General features: G+C 35.5%; 2 protein-coding genes and 1 pseudogene across 5 annotated transcripts; 1 reads left to right on the top strand and 2 right to left on the bottom strand.

Moving 5' to 3' along the window:
- Positions 1-903: 903 nt before the first annotated feature.
- Positions 904-9525, top strand: LOC146953904 (Tetratricopeptide repeat (TPR)-like superfamily protein). 3 transcript variants are annotated; one of them, XM_085712388.1, is made up of 3 exons: positions 904-3811; positions 6120-6229; positions 6736-9525. In XM_085712388.1, exon 1 carries the CDS (start codon positions 1208-1210, stop codon positions 3758-3760), a length of 2553 nt encoding a protein of 850 aa, XP_085568514.1. In that variant the 5' UTR covers positions 904-1207; the 3' UTR covers positions 3761-3811; positions 6120-6229; positions 6736-9525. The 3 variants fall into 3 exon arrangements, with proteins under 3 accessions (XP_085568514.1, XP_085568506.1, XP_085568520.1); XM_085712380.1 differs by lacking the exon at positions 6120-6229 and having other exon boundaries at positions 6736-6949; XM_085712394.1 differs by lacking the exons at positions 6120-6229; positions 6736-9525 and adding an exon at positions 5404-6076.
- Positions 6520-9275, bottom strand: LOC146953905 (uncharacterized; annotated as a pseudogene). The gene is made up of 2 exons (XR_015011358.1): positions 7198-9275; positions 6520-7027 (listed from the first exon to the last, which is right to left on the bottom strand). The product of XR_015011358.1 is annotated as an uncharacterized LOC146953905 (transcript).
- A 7269-nt stretch (positions 9526-16794) lies between the features above and the next one.
- Positions 16795-18510, bottom strand: LOC146953903 (MDIS1-interacting receptor like kinase 2-like). Its single transcript, XM_085712358.1, has 2 exons — positions 17371-18510; positions 16795-17245 (listed from the first exon to the last, which is right to left on the bottom strand). The coding sequence occupies exons 1-2, from the start codon at positions 18380-18382 to the stop codon at positions 16911-16913; spliced, it is 1347 nt and encodes a 448-aa protein (XP_085568484.1). The 5' UTR covers positions 18383-18510; the 3' UTR covers positions 16795-16910.
- Between the last annotated feature and the right edge of the window lie 752 nt (positions 18511-19262).

Here is a 19262-nt window from a genome sequence, read left to right as displayed (position 1 = left end):
CTAAATAATCAAATAATTAAGACGGGCGTTACATAAAGAGTGAATCAAAACATCTTTCATCCATACTCGATTGTATATAAGTAAGTGAATTTCTTCTTCTTTTTCAATAATGCTAGTTTCAGTTTTTTTCTTCTTGTTCAACTGCACTGTATGACTGTTTCAATTTACATTGTTGAGGTTAACTTAAATTCAGTTTAAGTAGGTTCATGTAAATTTAGTTTACATAACATACTTAAACTGAATTTACATGACCTACTTAAACTAAGTTTAAGTATATACACTTAAACTCAGTTTACATGACATACTTAAACTAAGTTTACATGTACAAACTTAAAGTGAAGATTACGTAGAATCATGGAACAATGTTGAAATTTTAGATGTATACTTAAACTCAGTTTACATGACCTACTTAAACTAAGTTTACATGACATACTTAAACTGAGTTTAAGTATGTACACTTAAACTCAATCTACATGACCTATAGTTTACATGACCTACTTAAACTGAGTTTCAGATTAAATTACATGCAAGAGTAATTTTATCATTTTGAGATGTAACCGGGATTATACAGGGCGTAATTATAAAAACTCTAATGTTTATTTATAGACCAAAATGATGTGTTTCTATGAAATGATTTTAGGGAGATTAGTCACTTTAGTCCCTGAATAGGAAATGATTCGTCATTTAGTCCCTCTGAATGCAGACTCGGTTAGTCAATTTAGTCCCTGAATGCAAACTCCGTTAGTCAATTTAGTCCATAAATGTAAACTCCGTTAGTCACTTTAGTCGCTGAAATTGACTAACAGAGTCACCTTCAAGGACTGTTTTGCAATTTTTCTCCATTCAGGGACTAAAGTAACTAATCTTTTCCCATTCAGGGACTAAAGTGGTTAATTTCCCATGATTTTAAGTACAAGAAACTCCTTCCTTAAAAAAAAAAAAAAAGTACAAGAAACTCCTTGGTGAATCAAACACCACACTTTTATATCTTTCTTCGCACGAGACCTTACCTTCCCTCTCTTCCTTTTAAAATCTCCCACCTTCTCTCCCTTCACCTTTCTTGAATCAAACATACCTTATATCACCAAAAAAAAAAAAAAACCCAAAGTTGATGAACCATGAACCACCACATCCCTTCTTACTCTATATAGTTCAATACTCATTTCTTGATTGCTTCTTTGCATAATATCATCATTTAAAATTTAGCATGCTATTACGCTTCCCTCCATTCAACTCAAAATCACCCCTACTTATCAATACCCATAATCTCCTCTTATATCATTCTTCTACAATTTCAAAACAACAATGCAAAACGTTAATCCAAGCAAAACTACTTCATCAACAATGCATTATACACGGTCATCTATTGAACAATTACACAAACGTAACTAACCTCATTTACTCATACATTTCCACAAATTCCATAACAAACGCTATTTTACTTTTAGAGAAAAACGTTACACCTTCTCTCTCTTCTGTTTACTGGTGGAACCAACTTATACGACACGCACTTCATTTTAATTCCCCGAACACCGCTTTACGCCTTTTTCATCGTATGAAAACACTTCACTGGACACCTGATCATTACACATTCCCTTTTGTTTTCAAAGCGTGCGGCGAGGTTTCGAATTTTGAACTCGGTGCTTCGATTCATGGCTGTGTTATTCGATTGGGTTTTGAGTCTAATGTGTTTGTTTGTAATGCTGTTGTGTCTATGTATGGGAAATGTAAGGCAGTTGGTCATGCGCGTAAGGTGTTTGATGAATTGTGTGAAAGAGAGATTTGTGATTCGGTTTCGTGGAATTCGATTGTTTCTGTTTATTCGCATTGTTTTGTTCCGAATGCTGCGGTTTTGCTTTTTAGGGAAATGACGGTTGGGTATGGGATTTTGCCGGATACTGTTGGTGTTGTTAATATACTTCCTGTTTGTGGTTTTCTTGGTTTGGGGTTATGTGGAAGACAAGTTCATGGTTTTTGTGTTAGAACTGGGTTGGTTGAGGATGTTTTTGTTGGGAATGCTTTGGTTGATATGTATGCAAAATGCGGGAAAATGGAGGATGCTAATAAGGTTTTTGAGAGGATGAGGTTGAAGGATGTTGTTACTTGGAATGCTATGGTTACTGGGTGTTCTCAAAATGGTAGATTCGAGGATGCTCTTTCTTTGGTTGGGAAAATGAGGGAAGAGAAAATTGAGTTGGATGTTGTTACTTGGAGTTCTGTTATTTCTGGGTATGCTCAGAGAGGGTTTGGTTGTGAAGCGATGAATGTGTTTAGGGAAATGTGTGGATGTGGTTGTCGTCCTAATGTGGTTACTCTCATGTCGTTGCTTTCTGGTTGTGCGTCTGTTGGAGCTTTGCTTCATGGAAAAGAAACACATTGTTATGCAATTAAAGTTATTCTTAATCTAAATGATGATGATGATTTGACAGTGATCAATGCTCTAATTGATATGTATGCTAAATGCAAGAGTTTAGAAGTGGCTCGTGCTATGTTTGATAAAATATGTCCCAAAGATAGGGATGTGGTGACTTGGACTGTGATGATTGGAGGCTATGCTCAGCATGGTGATGCGAATCATGCCCTGCAACTTTTCTCTGAAATGTTTAAAATTGATAACTGTATAGTTCCTAATGATTTTACTATATCTTGTGTGCTCATGGCTTGTGCTCGTTTGGCAGCATTGAGGTTTGGTAAGCAAATTCATGCTTATGTGTTGCGAAGAAGTCGTATCGATTCAGATGTTCTGTTTGTGGCTAATTGTCTCATAGACATGTATTCCAAATCCGGAGATGTAGATACTGCCCAAGTTGTTTTCGACAGCATGTCAAAGAGAAATGCTGTCTCTTGGACCTCGCTACTCACCGGGTATGGCATGCATGGACGCAGTGAAGATGCTTTCCGTGTTTTTGATGAGATGAGGAAAGAGGCTCTAGTGCCTGATGGTATAACCTTTCTTGTTGTGCTTTATGCTTGTAGTCATTCAGGAATGGTGGATCGTGGAGTCGATTTGTTTTATAGAATGAGCAACGATTTTGGGGTTGATCCTGGTGTAGAGCATTATGCTTGTATGGTTGATCTTTTGGGTCGAGCTGGTCGTCTAGGTGAAGCTATGAGACTCATTAATGATATGCCGATGGAACCAACACCAGTAGTGTGGATTGCCTTGCTTAGTGCTTGTAGGACACACTCAAATGTAGAACTTGCAGAATTCGCGGCGAAAAAACTGTTAGAATTGAAGGCCGACAATGATGGGACATATACATTGCTTTCAAATATATATGCTAATGCCAGATGCTGGAAAGATGTTGCGAGGATTAGATATTTGATGAAACGTACTGGAATCAAGAAAAGACCTGGTTGGAGCTGGGTCCAAGGAAGGAAAGGTATGGAAACGTTTTACGTGGGTGACAGAACTCACTCACAATCTCAGAAGATATATGAAACACTGGCAGATTTGATTCAGCGCATTAAGGCCATTGGGTATGTTCCACAGACAAACTTTGCTCTTCATGATGTGGATGACGAAGAAAAGGGTGACCAGCTTTTAGAACACAGTGAGAAGTTGGCTCTTGCCTATGCCATCCTAACACTACCCCCAGGTGCACCTATTCGAATCACTAAGAATTTACGCATCTGTGGTGATTGCCATAGTGCCATAACCTACATATCCATGATTGTTGAACATGAGATCATACTCAGAGACTCAAGTCGATTCCATCATTTCAAAAATGGATCTTGCTCGTGCAAAGGGTACTGGTGAAAATGGATCAGAACATTTGATTTAGTATACAACATTTTTGCTATGGGAGAGGTAATTATCTTCTTTTACTACACATCACATATTTAGAGCTATGTTATGATTGGATTGAGAACATTTGGTTTGGATTTTGATTATTTATTTATATTTTAGAAGAAGTTTATCACAGTGGAGTGTCATCAACGAAATAATTTGCATTCTGTTATGGTCCCTTTTTTTGAACTCAAAGATGTTACCCACACTGTAGTAGTTATATATACTCACCTCTTATCTTGTTCTACAACTTGTACTTGTCAATAAGGGGATCTGTCATCATTAGTTTCCTATATATTTTGTATAATTTAGGAAGTTACTAATTGAATATGATTAGAATTAGAATTCAAATCATAATATATTTGTAATTAGTAATAGTGATTAAGTCATTAATTGTAGCTACTGAGTCTGTACTATTTATGAAGGAATATAGAATGAGAGAAGACATCAAGCCAAAATTCATTTTGACAGCACTAGTACTAGATTATCTGATCTGTCATCACAACGATGTTTATAAATATTTTACAATACATTCTGGTCGTATCTCGGTTTGAAACAAAAATGAACCTAACCTATGCAAATTGCGTGTATCTAATTTGACATGAATCGCAGCATGGACCTCAATTCTTTCTGTCTGATTGTTGAACTGCAACATGAATCTCAATTTATTCTGAGAATCTCGATTTATTATTATAGATTATGATTTTTTAGGCGTTGAACACTTGAGCTTTGTGTAGCCAGTCACTTTTGTCATTTTGATTGATGACTTGAATCGTGAATTATTTTGAAGTTTGGATACAGTATATCAACTTATGTTTATTGTGTGTGTTTTCATTAATTGTGCAACATACAATTCATAGTTAGATTCCATTTATGATTTGGAAATAGGTTTTCACTCTTTCAATTTCAAAAGAATGCAAATCCTTAGTCAATGCAAACCTGCTGCATCATCAAAGCATCGTTGAGAATTTTGTTAAGTGTCACCGACTTATCGAGTTATCAGTACAATGGGTATTTCGGTTCCTTTGTATTTAATTCGCTTTCTGTATGTTCTCAGAGTTGATAGATAGGCTTTTTTGTGGTTGGTTTTCACTTGAACTATTCTGGGTGTTTTTGGGGTGTTAGATCTTCAAGTACCTTTTGGGGTGTTAGATCTTCACGTAGCTTGTTATGGTTGTTCAACAAAAATTGCAAGGTTTCACTTCAGAACCATTCATTATCATGTAGTAATAATATTTATTTTTAATTTTTTTTCCTATCATCTTCTACATTTGATTTCTGACATTATGCTCCAACTTTTGAATGTTCATTCTGATTGTTAAGTTTCCTCATTTATGTTCCTGTGGATTTGAATTCGGGCAAAAATGCGGCTGTGTTAATTAATTTCCTTTTTTGACAAATAATTAATTGCCTTATGGATGTTTGTGTTCTCTTATTGTGATAAGGGTCTCAAAATCTAAAAATTTATTATGACGTCAATACATTGATTAATATGATGAGTTTATTTGGCCTGTTTTCTTATAGTTTCTAGTCCTTATCTATTTTCCCTTCTGATCTGAACCGTGTTTTCTTATTATTTTGTTTCCCCATCTTCCTCTAAAAAACTACAACAGAATCGTCCATATACGGTAAAACCAGGAGGAAATTTTGAAACTTACTCAAAAGATGATGTGATGCAGACCAAAGTCTAACACTTCAAGACGTATTTGGCAACAAATCTATACATGACCATGTGATGAAATTCTCAAACCAATGAGAGCAAGTTCTTTTTAAAAAAATGAGAATAGAGAAAACCAAGATAAAACTGGAACGGGTTAAAGGAACCCTTGTAGGATGCCTACATTACAGATTACTATGCTGTATCGATAGCTATTCCATAAGGTAAATTAGTAATTTTATCAGATGCTTACATTTTCAGCCAGAGAAGGTACCAGAGCCTTTAGCCATTGAAGCTATTTTCTCAATTCTCCTAGAACGTTGACTTGTGAGCTCATTAGTTTTCATCATTTGTTTCACCAACCATGATACGCGATAAAATTTGCTTTAAAGGGGTTGATTTGAAAGCTCCAGTAACCATGTAACGGCTTTGTTTTTGCCGTCCTGAGGATCATTTATTGATACCATCTACCTTATTTTTGTTTTTTCTTCTGTGATATTATTATTAGTCTATCTATCTCAATGCAACTCTTGTCATGAACAGACATTATTTGCCAGGGTTCTTGTTTCACGAGAATCTGCTGATAGCAAATGATTTATTCTATCGAACATACCTAATTTTGTTGAATGCAATATGTTGGTGACTTAGTTGACATATGTTTGTGGGTAGTAGTCTACGGCACTTGTTTACCGCAATCAGGAACTAGAATACTGCAATTCTCATGCATGGTGGCTGGTGTTGTTCATGGACTAACTTATCTACTTGAGGGACTGGAAATTTAGGTAACACAAAGGCTCATATATTCAAAGAGATAAATCATGTACTTATTACTTAATGTATAATTCTTGGTATAAAAGATTAAAAATGAATATATTTTTAGAAATATCGCCTGACATTATTCATTTGGTTCCTAACAAAAAAAACCTTTTCACTTCATATAGGGGCAACATAAAGAAAAAGGATGTGAGACACAATATATGAGAGTTGTATATTAATAGGTTCAGTTTTATACGCATATAAATATTTCATAAAAAGTTAAAACAAAATTTAAAATTATAGCAATATTGAAAAATGTACTTTAAACTATAAATTTATAATCACATGTTGACTGATCATAAAATTGGATAATGCAACCCAAGTTCAAATGATTTACAATACAAACAAAAAGTTTTACAAATATGAAACAATGAAGTAGTAGAGAAGCATATTTGGTGAAAACAACATTTAGGCTATATATATGAGACAATATATATTTGAAGATGATTATGACATTACAAACTGCCTGCAGACCTGCTCCATGGTAGGGCGAGAACGCGGGCTTTCAGTTAAGCAAGCAACTGCAATCCTTATCATCGACGCCACCTCTTGAACAATGGTACTTGTGGGATGGGGCAGACGTTGGTCCAACTTATCTATCAATGACATAGTATCAAGTCTCAGGTCCGTAACACTTTGTGAAGGTTGTTGCCACAAATAAGTTACAATATCTCTAGGGAGCTTTCCAAAAAGTATTTCCAAGGTTAATATCCCAAAACTATACACATCACATTTCTCATTTACTTCCATTGTGTATGCAAGTTCTGTAGAAATTTAAAATGATATATCATGTGAAAAATAAGATTCCATGAACAAAACATGAAATGTAGATTAGACAATTGTGAAATAATTCTATTTTACATGTAACTACTAAAAATAAACTACAAAATATTATAACCTTAATTAATATATATTAAAAAAAAAAGGAATTGACCTGGAGCAGCATATCCAAAGGTGCATGCAAAAGAAGTCATATTGGATGAATTGGGATTTAGAAACTTGGATGTTCCAAAGTCTGAGACATGAGCTACATATTCCAAATCCAAAATAACATTCTTGCTTGATATATCTCGATGAACAATAGGAGGGGAACAATCATGATGCAGATAGCATAAAGCATTAGCTATATCTTTAATGACATTCACCCTCCTATTCCAATCAAATTCAGCAGCTTGTTCATTGTCCTTCAAAATGTTGTCCATGCTACCCTTCTCCAAGAATTCATAAACCAAAAATGAGTGTAGTCGATGCGAACAAAACCCATATAACTTCACAATGTTGCGATGTCGAATTTCTGTCAAAGCATGAATCTCATTTGTGAAAGCTTTCATATTAGACATTTCCTCATTTTGTAATGAATGAAGTTTCTTCACAGCTACAACTTGACCTGTAGGCAACTTTGCTTTGTAAACACTTCCATGTCCTCCAACCCCAATGAGATGCTTGTTGTCAAAATCTTCAGTGGCTTCAATTATGTTCTCATACACCATTTTGCCATCAAAGCTCCATATTTCAAATAGATTTTCAATTTGAAATTCTTGTGCAGGCTTGTTTTCTTTTGTGCTTGAAGTTCGACAAAAAAGGTATGAGATCCCATAAACAATTAATGCTAACAGTAGAGGGCCTAGAGTGAGGGATACAACTAGCACCAACATTTTGTTAGTCTTATGATTATGAAAGTTGCCACCAGATGTTGAACAAGGCTCTAAGCCCGAGACATTACCACATAAGCCTTTGTTATTTCTCAGTGCTTCAATTGGAGCTCTTTCGAAAGCTGTAATGTGTGGAATCGGACCCTCCAGTTGGTTGTAAGATATATCAACAGTTGTCAAGCTTAACATATCAACATCGCTTAAGGGAATGGTACCAGAGAGATTGTTATGTGAGAGATTCAATGTTTCTAAGTGATTTAACTGGCCAAGCATTGATGGTATGGTTCCATTCATAAAATTCCCACTAAGATCAAGATTTTCAATAACATTCAATTGGGCAAACTCAACAGGAATGTTCCCCTCAAACTTATTTTGGCTCAAATTTAACTGCAATAACCTAGACAGCATACCAAGTTTTTCAGGGATGAAGCCACTTAAGTTATTTGCTGAAAGCTCCAATGCAGTTAGCTCGTGCAATGATGCAATTTGTACAGGAACTTCTCCAGAAAGATGATTGTTACTTATCGAGAGTTTGATCATCAAAGATAAGCTTTCTAGCTCCTTTGGAATTTTCCCCGTAAGATGGTTTGAAGACAAGTTAAGTTCATGTAAATTTGTTGCTCTGCCTAGTTCTGGTGGTATGCTTCCCGTCAAATTATTGTTCGAGATTTTAAGGCTTTGTGAGATTCTTGCACTTTCCCCAATTTGGAGAAAGATGACTATAAAAGTTATTATCACTCAATTCCATGTAGTCCAAGTTTGGATACACACCAAAACTATCTGTTATATTTCCAGTCAATTGGTTTTGTTCAAGCCTCACTCCCTTAAGTCTTGAGCAATTCTTCAAACTCTCTGGAACTAGGCCTGTGAACTGGTTAAGTGTAGCAGTTAATTGTTTCAACTTTCCACCGACACAAATATTGTGAGGTAAATGACCAACAAAATTATTATCATATAAATGGAGTACTTCCAAATCGGTAAGCCTATTTATTTCTGTTGGAATATTCTCGGTGAGAGAATTAAAAAAAAAAAGACGTAATGCACTTAGTTTTGTCGAATTTCCGAGAGCGGAAGGAATTGGTCCAGAGAGATTATTTTGTGAAAGGTCAAAATTATCCAAATTGATCAAGTTACCTATGGAAGGTGGAATTTGTCCAGTGAATGAATTTGAGAAAAGAGATAATGCACTGAGTTTTGTCATATTTCCAATAGTGAAAGGAGTTGGTCCAGAGAGATTATTTTCCGAAAGGTCAATAGTATCCAAATTGATCAAGTTGCCTATGGAAGATGGAATTTGTCCTGTGAGAGAATTTGAGAAAAGAGATAATGCACCGAGTTTTGTCATATTTCCAATAGTGAAAGGAATTGGTCCAAAGAGATTATTTTTTGAAAGGTTAATAGTATCCAAATTGATCAAGTTACATATGGAAGATGGAATTTGTCCAGTTAGAGCATTTATGTAAAGATATGGTGTGCTATTGAGTTTTGTCAAATTTCCTATAGTGAAAGGAATTGGTCCAGAGAGATTATTTTTTGAAAGGTCAAAAGTATCCAAATTGATCAAGTTACCTATGGAAGGTGGGATTTGCCGATGAGAGAATTTGAGAAAAGAGTTAATCCACTGAGTTTTGTCAAATTTCCTATAGTGAAAGGGATTGGTCCGAAGAGATAATTGCTTGAAAGGTAAAAAGTTGTCATACCCTAATTTTGGACCTAAAAATACTGACTCAATTCTTCTTTTCTTGCATTTTAAGTCATTTTACATCTTTCTCTGCATTTTATTTCAATGTTATTTGCAAAATTCACATGCAAGGGTATTTTAGTCATTTCTTATGTCAAAATCTCTTTCAATCTTTAAAATTTTGTTTGAGTCCTTTCAAGTAGTTTGAATAAGTCTCTGTTTCATTCTATGTCAAAATCCATTTTAAAAATTGCATTTGAAGTCATTTTGAGTCAGTTTTGCCCCTAGGGGCATTTTAGTCTTTTCATGTGTCAAAGCCCTGTTCAATCCTTAAAAATTGTCTCTGAGTCTTTTGAACTTGCTTGTATAAGCTCTTGCTTTGATTCCCTATTAAAAATCCATTTTAAAATTGCATATGAGTCTTTTTTTTAGTCGTTTTAGCCCCAGGGGCATTTTGGTCATTTCACACGAAATTTCGGCAGAGAGAGGTTACTTTAAAGTACCTCATTTAGGCCGTTGGTTCGTTTTAGTCCGTTTTGTCAATTTTAATCGTTTCACTTTACGTTATTTTCCAATTACCAATTTTAATTCATTTTATTTTTACTTTTTATTTTTTAGTCCTAAATTCCTAAAAATTGCATTTTAGTCCTTAATTGTCCAAGTCAGTAGTCCAAGTGCCACGTGTCAGTCTTTTATTTGTCCAGGAGTTAGTTATGCCACATGTCATCATCTAACAGGTCCAGACAGTTACACATCAGCTATAAAAGCTGACTCAAAGGCCAACTCATCACAGATCCATTCCTCACATTCCAACTCATCACAAACACTTCACAATTTCTCTCTCCACTCAAAACAAATCAAAACCGTAACAAACTCTGAAAAACTGAAGAACATTGAAGATTGAAGATGAATCTTCATCTTCAACCTCAACAGAATCATCATCATCCAAAACCCTAACCACCACAACAGTCATCGAAACCGTCAATCTACCACTATCATCATCACCAAATCCACGAAAAATACCAGAAAACACGTCAATTCCAAGCCAATTCGCGAATTGTTCATCAACAATAACAATTCACGAATCTGAATCCAAATCCAGTACCAATCAGAGTTCGTTACAAACTCCAATCAGCTCCAAAAAAATACATAAGCCAGAAGTGCGAAAGAGCAAGAACACGAAAGCCAGAAGTGCGAAAGATCAAGAACACGAAAGCATCACTTCGCAAGATTCGAAGAATCTTTGAAGTTCTTCCTTCATTTTGTCTCAAACATCCGAATCCAGCTCAAGGTAAATTCGTTCCCTATCTTCCTGTGTTCATGTGCAAGTTTTTTTGTCTGAATGTTTTTGTAGATCTAGGGTTATTAAGCCTTGGTATACGAAAATCAAGGCCAGAAGTAGAGAGAGGAGGGATAGACGATCGTTTTGGTACAAAAAGTTTCAAGAAAATGCAAGAAAAAGTCTCCGGTACGGCTGCGCTCCGAGCAACCACCGTACCGGAAGACGTTTCCGATCGTCTTCTCCGTTAAGCTCATTTGCAGAGCTTCTCTCTCTAGGATCATGTTAGAGAGAGAAGTGGTTTAGGTTATGTGTGCATCTGGCTTCCGTTTGGCTTTTATACCCCACCGTAATTCAGTACGTGCTCGCTTATGCTATTGCCATGCGCCCTAGGCCTTCCTGATGTTTGGATCTTGGATCTGATCCAACCGGATCGATCCAACGATCCCTAGGCCTCTTGTGAACCCGTTTTCCAACCTGAACTGGGTCTGGGTTTGATTTGTCTGCCTAATTCATTTCCTGGCAATTTTCTTGCTATTTTAACACTACTCCTTGCTATTTGCACACCTTCATGCTCAAAAACTTTGTTAAAAATTCCAATTAATTTTTTCATGAGTTCTTGACTAATTTCTTGACTTTCTTGTGATGCTGTTATGTGTTGAATTTGGATAAAAAATAAGTAGCATTTTTTTCAATTGTTTATTACATTTGTTAAATCTTGTGAAATTTTACATGTTCTTGTGATCAAAAATTCTTTAAAAATTCCAAAGAAATTCATGAGTGTTTCTTGATAATTTTGTGACCTTTTAGTGTTAATTTTACATAATAAAAATTGGTAAAAGATAATGTGGTGGCTCTCTTACTATTTTTGTGATGTTTTGTGCTAAAAAATGAATGAAAATTTGCTTGATTTTAATCCCAATTGCTTGGTGAATATTTGTGACCTATACCACTTGATTTCATAGAGTTTTAGCCACTGTTTGTGTTTGATATTAATGCATGAGTTTGAATCTTGATTAGTTACTTAGCTTACAAGTTAGTTGTGTAGTTAGATAATGCAAATATGCTTAAGTTTGTTTCCAAAATGTCAAGTTAACCATGTTGCCTTAATTCCTATTCCAAAATTTGATTCTAAACCTTTAAAAAATGTATTGGAATGTGAGAATTATAGGTCATATGGTTCTTGCATCTTATGGGCAAATTTTAGTCATGTTTGCACTCATTTTGCTTTTATTTTGGGTTATTTTCTATGCTTTGTGCTATAGTGTCTTTCTTGCTTCATTTGATTTGATCTTGTCATGCGTTACTAACCATTTCATTTCATGTCTCATATTCTTCATAAGCATTCACACTTCATCTTCCTCTCCATCTTATTTCTTGCACTTTAAGTTTCAATTTCATGCAAAAATTAGAATGTAAAGATTTAGGAGTTCTTGTAATATTTTACTTTCATGTCATTTAAATTCTTGCAAGACCATAGAATGTATCTAGGCCAATGATGTAATAAGGACAATGGACTCTAATAATGTACACCGACACAAGCACCGACACATGCACACACACCACTTTAGATATATAGCTAGAATATGCATGTTTAGATGTATGTTTAGGATTGTATATTTAGATGAATGCTTAGGATTTACCCTTTGAAAAAATCATTTTCCAAAAAATGTGAACAACTTCACTCAAATCATTTTCAAAATAAACCTTGGGATCAAAACCCCATTGAATTTTCCTTTTTCATTTTCTTAATCAAAATTCAATGAAAATAATCATATTTGACTTCTTTTGCAAATGACTAATTCAACCCCACTTTTTACAATCTCATGCCCTTGAGGCCTCTTTCTATTCTTCAAACTCCAATTTTCAAACTTAAAATCAACCAACAAAAACAAAAACATTTTTTGAGAGAGAACTACGGTGGATTTGATCCCTTAAACGGGTACGTAGGCAAGGAACAAAATTCCTTCAATTCAACTAAAATAAAAATTCAAACACATTCTTCTCCCTCCAACTCTTCACTTAGAAAATTCTTAGGTTTAATATCATCTTTTCAAAATAGCATTTAAAAATAAAGCGCGCGCGTAGAAATTAAAGACGGTTCCTATAGGTTACTATAGTCGTTATGGGTGCCTAACACCTTCCCGTAGCGAAAACAACTCCCGGACCTTGATTCTCAAAGGGTTTTGCTTACTTTTTCCCTTCCCAAGAAAAAATGAGATATCACCGGTTAAAAAGGTTCAAACGCAATCAATGTTTGACACCCGAAAAACCAAGATAAAACAAAAGTATCCAAATTGATCAAGTTACCTATGGAAGGTGGAATTTGTCCGGTGAAAGAATTTGAGAAAAGAGATAATGTATTGAGTTTTGTCATATTTCCAATAGTGAAAAGAATTGGTCCAGAGAGATTATTTTCCGAAAGGTCAATACTATCCAAATTGATGAAGTTACCTATGGAAGGTGGAATTTGTCCAGTTAGAGCATTTGAGTAAAGATATAGTGTATTGAGTTTTGTCAAATTTCTGATAGTCGAAGGAATTGGTCTAGAGAGTTTATTATCATTAAGGTAAATAGTATCCAAATTGATCAAGTTACCTATGGAAGGTGGAATTTGTCCGGTGAGAGAATTTGAGAAAAGAGATATTGTACCGAGTTTTGTCAAACTTCCAATATTGAAAGGAATTGGTCCACATAGATTATTTTGTGAAAGGTCAATAGTATTCAAATTAGTCAAATTACCTATGGATGGTGGGATTGACTCAGAGAGATTGTTAACCGACAAATCGAGTTTTTAGACTAGACATCTCTCCAATATGGTGTGGAACAACTCCGTGTAAGAAGTTGTTTGTTAAAACGAAGGTGTGGATTTTTGTAAGTGATGAGAAATTGAGACTCTGAAGCGTACCTTTTAGTCCAATATTGGTGAGATTTATCTTGTTGATGGACTTTGATTCATAATCACACCTGATTCCTTCCCAGCCACAAGGATTATTACCAATCCATGAAGAGAGAAATGCCTTGCTTTGGTTGTCAAGGCTTGATGTGTGGAGCAAGGGATAATCAAGCAACCAAACAAGTGTATGGATGTTATAATCACAAACAAAAGTAGAAAACAGCGAGAGAAAGAAAGAGAGAACACAAAAGAATTTGTTGACCCAGTTCGGTCCAAATTGACCTAGTCTGGGGGAGAGAGCAGCCATCTGTTTAACTATATTGATGAGTAACTTTACAAAAGGGATATCAATGGGTTACAAGAATAAGTTTCCTGCCTAATTCTTCCCAAAGCCCTAATCTCTTCCCGTGACCAAGAGACTCAATCCTAATAGTGTTTCCCAAGGTGAATCAACCCTCAAACCCTAGTGTTTGTTGCCAAGAGACAAACTCTATACAAACCCTAGTTTTGTTGTTGCCTTTATAAACCCTTGTTTCAGGGGGTGTGGTTATGGTGCATAAGGAAATCCTTATGCACCGTGCATAAATCCCAGCCCATTAACCGGTAGCCCAACATAATTGCTTTCTACACCCCAAGCGAAACCTTAATTCTCAGGAAAGGAGCATTGACAATTGGGAGTTCATTTGTGAGGGAAATAACTTGTACCAAAAATAAATAAAAAGTTTATTCGAACAATGTTCCATCTATAAGATTTAAACTCATTTTTTCAATTGATTCATTCTTAGGTACTAAAAAATGAAAACATGAGGTTATAACATGAGGTTATAACATGTAAAAAACTCAACATGCCTTAGATAAAATGAAAACATGTAATAAAAAATGAAAACATGAAATTATGTCAAAACCATTTTGCTGTGGAAATGGTTTCCGTGAGTTGTACTCCAAAACCATTAAATGTACATAATGGTTTCCAGCAGGTGAAAAAAACTAAGAACCTAGAGTCATTGCCATCATTCAGTTTTGGACTGACACAATTGGAGGAGGAGGAAAGGAATGGTTTCTGTGAGTTGTACTCCAAAACCATTTTGCTGTGGAAATCGTTTTTGTGAGTTGTACTCCAAAACCATTTTGCTGTGGAAATGGTTTCTGTGAGTTGTACTCCAAAACCATTTTGCCGTGGGAATGGTTTCCAGCAAGAACAACATGAACAATATTTTCCAGCAATTCATTTTTTGAGCTTTCACTACAAATCCATCAAACATTTTTCCAGCAAAATTCCATAACCTCATGAACATTCATATGCATTTTTCCAGAACCTCAAGAACACATCCATAGTGTTCATCACAAAACTCATCAAACTACACAAAAACTCACAAAACTCATCATTGTTTCGATTTTTTTTTCAAATCTAACACTCTCAAGGTTTTGCAAATCCGAACCGTTACCTTCAAAGAAACAAATCGTGCTTGAACAAAAAGAAAAAGAGGAACAAGCAGCTGGATCGAAGCTCAAAGAGAGGTAGAAAGTTTGTTTGGATTTCAGTTTCTAAAACTGTAGATCTAGCTTGTTTTGTTCATCTTTTTGTGTTTTTGTTTGTAGATCCGAGTAGAGAAGAGAAAGAGGAGTGGTTTGGTATAAAAAATATCAGAATAAAGTAAAAATAAATATACTCCGGCGTGGCGGCTCTCCGGCCGACCACCGTGTCAGAGGTGTTTCGACCACCCTTCCCTTTCTTCTCCGATCTGCTGTTTGTAGAGAGAAGATGAAGCTCATGTTTCATGTCACTTATACCTCTTTCTTTATTCCTTGATTTGGTGTAATTTGAGAAGCCTAGGATTATGACACATGTACATTAGATCTCATGGTTGTGATGTGTTTATGCACAATGCATAAGGATTTCCTTATGCACCATAACTTTTGCCTTGTTTCAGCCCCCACTATCTCAAGGTTTACTCTGATACAAAGTCTATATTTACAGTAAAAGAATCCTCAATAAAACTGGAACAAAGGAGGGGTCCTTAACGGGGCGTGGTCTTTGTTAAGTAAGGAACCCTTAAGGACCCCCTATTGGAGATGATGCAAAAATGTTTTTTTTTAATTTTTTATGGGTGCTTTTAACAAATATTGCGTCATTTATTAAAAAAATAAAAAAGTATTGTGTCATAAACTAGCACTACAAATATCATCCAACTTTGTTGGATGGAAGCGAAACAATAAACAATGTGCTTCTGGACCCTCACATATGCAGGGGCGGACCTGAGCAGGGCAGGGTGTGGCAATAGCCACACCAGCTCAGGTCCAATTGTTTTTAATTTCTTTTAGAATCCAGCCCATCACTTTCCTTTTCATCTATCAGGCCCATGTTTCCTTTCCTTCTTCTTTTCTAACCGCACCACCTGTTTTCCTTCTGATTTCTCACATCAACACCACCAACCAACCATGAACCGTTGCTCTCTCTCTCTCTCTCTCTCTCTCTCTCTCTCTCTCTCTCCCTCCCTCCCTCCCTCCCTCCCTCCTTCCTTCTCTCTTCTCTCCTCTCCTTTCCTCTCTCTGCCCATTTCATCTCCTCTCCTCTTTCAGGTCAGTTTTGAAATTACTATATTGAAACTGATAGTAGTAGTGAGAGTAATTGAATTAGAAAATTGAAATTGAATCAAGATAATGAGAGTGATAGCAGTACTGAAATTGAAATTGATTTTAGTTTTAGGTTGGTTACTAAAATTTATTAAATTTAATATAATTTAATTATTCGACGGATTTTTTTTTTTTTTGCCACAGTGATATTGCAAGTCCAGGTCCGCCCCTGCACATATGGACCCTCACATCACAAGTTAAAGAGACTTGGAATACACTATAGTTCAAAATCAACATAATTAAAATGACTTTCAATACAAAACAGGTTAAAGAGAGATTTACATTACAAAACAGAAAAATGGTGGTTTTATTTTTATAGAAGCTAAATGAGTACACCAACTCATACAACAAAGTCACAGCAATAGAGCAATACATTTTCTACCCCTAAATATCTAGGTGAAATCAAAAAAGAAGATTGACACTTACCTATAATTTATTTTCAAGAGAAGACTTTTATTCTGTAATAAAAAAAGGGATGGAAAATCATCTAAATCATTAGATAAAATCACCCTTTTGCTATATCTGAAGATGACTTTGACATTACAATCTCCTTGCAAACTTGCTCCATTGAAGGGCGACTTTGTGGTCTCTCACTTAAGCAATGAATTGCAATCCTTAAAATTGATAACACCTCTTTCTTGATATCTTTAGTAGGATGCGGGAGGCGTTGATCCAACTTATCAATCAATGACATAGCGTCAACTGTTACATATATACCACTTGAATGCAAAGCAGTTGATACAATATCTCCAGGGTGATTTCCAAACAGAATTTCCATGGTTAACACCCCAAAACTATATGCATCACACTTCTCATTTACTTCCATTGTGTATGCAAGCTCTATAACAAACAATAAGAGTTATCAATGTGAAAAATAGGGTTCCAAAAACACACATGTAATGTTGATAATTAATACAAATGATAAAATGCAAAATCATTAATTAATACAAAGAAAGGAAATTAACCTGGAGCAGCATATCCAAAGGTTCCTACAAAACAGGTCCAGTTGGAAGAATCAGGATTAAGAAACTTAGCTGTTCCAAAGTCGGAGACATGAGCCACATATTCCAAATCCAAAATAACATTTTTACTGGATATATCACGATGAACTATTGGAGGTGAACAATCATGATGCATATAACATAAAGCATTAGCTACATCTTTAATGGTGTCCAACCTCATATTCCAATCAAACAAAATTGCTTCTTCATCGTATTTCAAAATCTTGTCCAGACTACCTCTCTCCAAGAACTCATAAACCAAAAATGAGTGCAATGGATGTGAACAATACCCGTATAACTTCACAATATTTCGATGTCGGATATCTGTTAAAGCTTTGATCTCACTTGCAAAAGCTTTCAGATTGGACATTTCTCCATGTTGTAATGAATGGAGTTTTTTCACAGCTACAACTTGTCTTGTAGCCAACTCTGCTTTGTAAACACTTCCTTGTCCTCCAACCCCAATGAGATACTTGTTGTCAAATACTTCAGTGGCTTCAATAATATTCGCATACACCATTTTTCCATCAAAGCTCCATATTTCAAATAGATTTTCAGTTTGAAATTCTTCTGTGGGCTTGTATTCTTTTGTGCTTGAAGTTTGGCAGAAAAGGCTTGATAGCCTAAAAACAAAAAATGCTAACAATAGAGTACCTAGAGTTAGGGTTAAAACTAGTACCAATATTTTGCAAGTCTTATGACTAGTAAAGTTTCCACCTGATGTTGAGCAAGGTTCTAGACCAGAGACATTACCGCATAAGCCTTTGTTATTTCTCAATGCTTCAATTGAAGCTTTTTGGAAGGCTGGAATGCTTGGAATTGGGCCCTCCAACTGGTTGTATGATATATCAACAATTGTCAAGCTTAACATGTCACCATAGCTCAATGGAATGGTACCAGAAATATTGTTACGTGAGAGATTCAATATTTCTAAGCTATTTAACTGTCCAAGTATTGATGGTATGGATCCATTCATAAAATTCCCACTAAGATCGAGATATTCAATAACATTCAATTGGCTAAACTCAACGGGAATGTTCCCCTCAAACTTATTTTGGCTCAAATTCAACTGCAATAACCTACATACCAAGTTTCTCGGGGATGAAGCCACTGAAATTATTTGATGCAAGCTCCAATGCAGTTAGTTGATGCAATGATGCAATTTGTACAGGAACTTCTCCAGAAAGATGATTGTTACTTAACGAGAGTTTGAACAACAAAGATAAGTTTTCTAGCTCCTTTGGAATTTTTCCCGTTAGATGGTTTGAAGAAAAGTTAAGCTCCTGTAAATTTGTTGCGCTGCCTAGTTCTGGTGGTATTCTTCCTGTTAAATTATTACCAGAGATTTTCAGGCTTGTGAGATTCTTGCACTTTCCCCAATTTGGAGAAAGATGACCATAAAAATTATTATCACTTAAGTCCATGTAGTCCAAGTTTGGATACATACCAAAACTCTCTGTTATATTTCCAGTCAGTTGGTTTTGTTCAAGCCTCACTCTCTTAAGGCTTGAGCAATTCTTCAAACTCTCTGGAACTAGGCCTGTGAACTGGTTAAGAGCAACATTGAAGTTTTCCAACTTCCCACCGACACAAATATTTTGAGGTAAACGACCAACAAAATTATTATCATATAATTCGAGTTCTTCCAAATCGGTAAGTCTATTCATTTCTGTTGGAATATTCTCAGTGAGAGAATTGGATAAAAGATCTAATACACTGAGTTTTGTCAAATTTCCGATAGTGGAAGGAATTGGTCCAGAGAGATTATTTTCTGCAAGGGAAAGATTATCCAAATTGATCAATTTTCCTATGGAAGTTGGAATTTGTCCGGTGAGAGCATTTATGTCACGACCCAA

Source organism: Medicago sativa, chromosome 1 (assembly GCF_051527215.1).
Source record: "Medicago sativa cultivar Bolivia chromosome 1, Bolivia_mono, whole genome shotgun sequence".
NCBI classification, from domain to species: Eukaryota; Viridiplantae; Streptophyta; class Magnoliopsida; order Fabales; family Fabaceae; genus Medicago; species Medicago sativa.
This window is presented reverse-complemented; position numbering and strand designations above follow the sequence as displayed.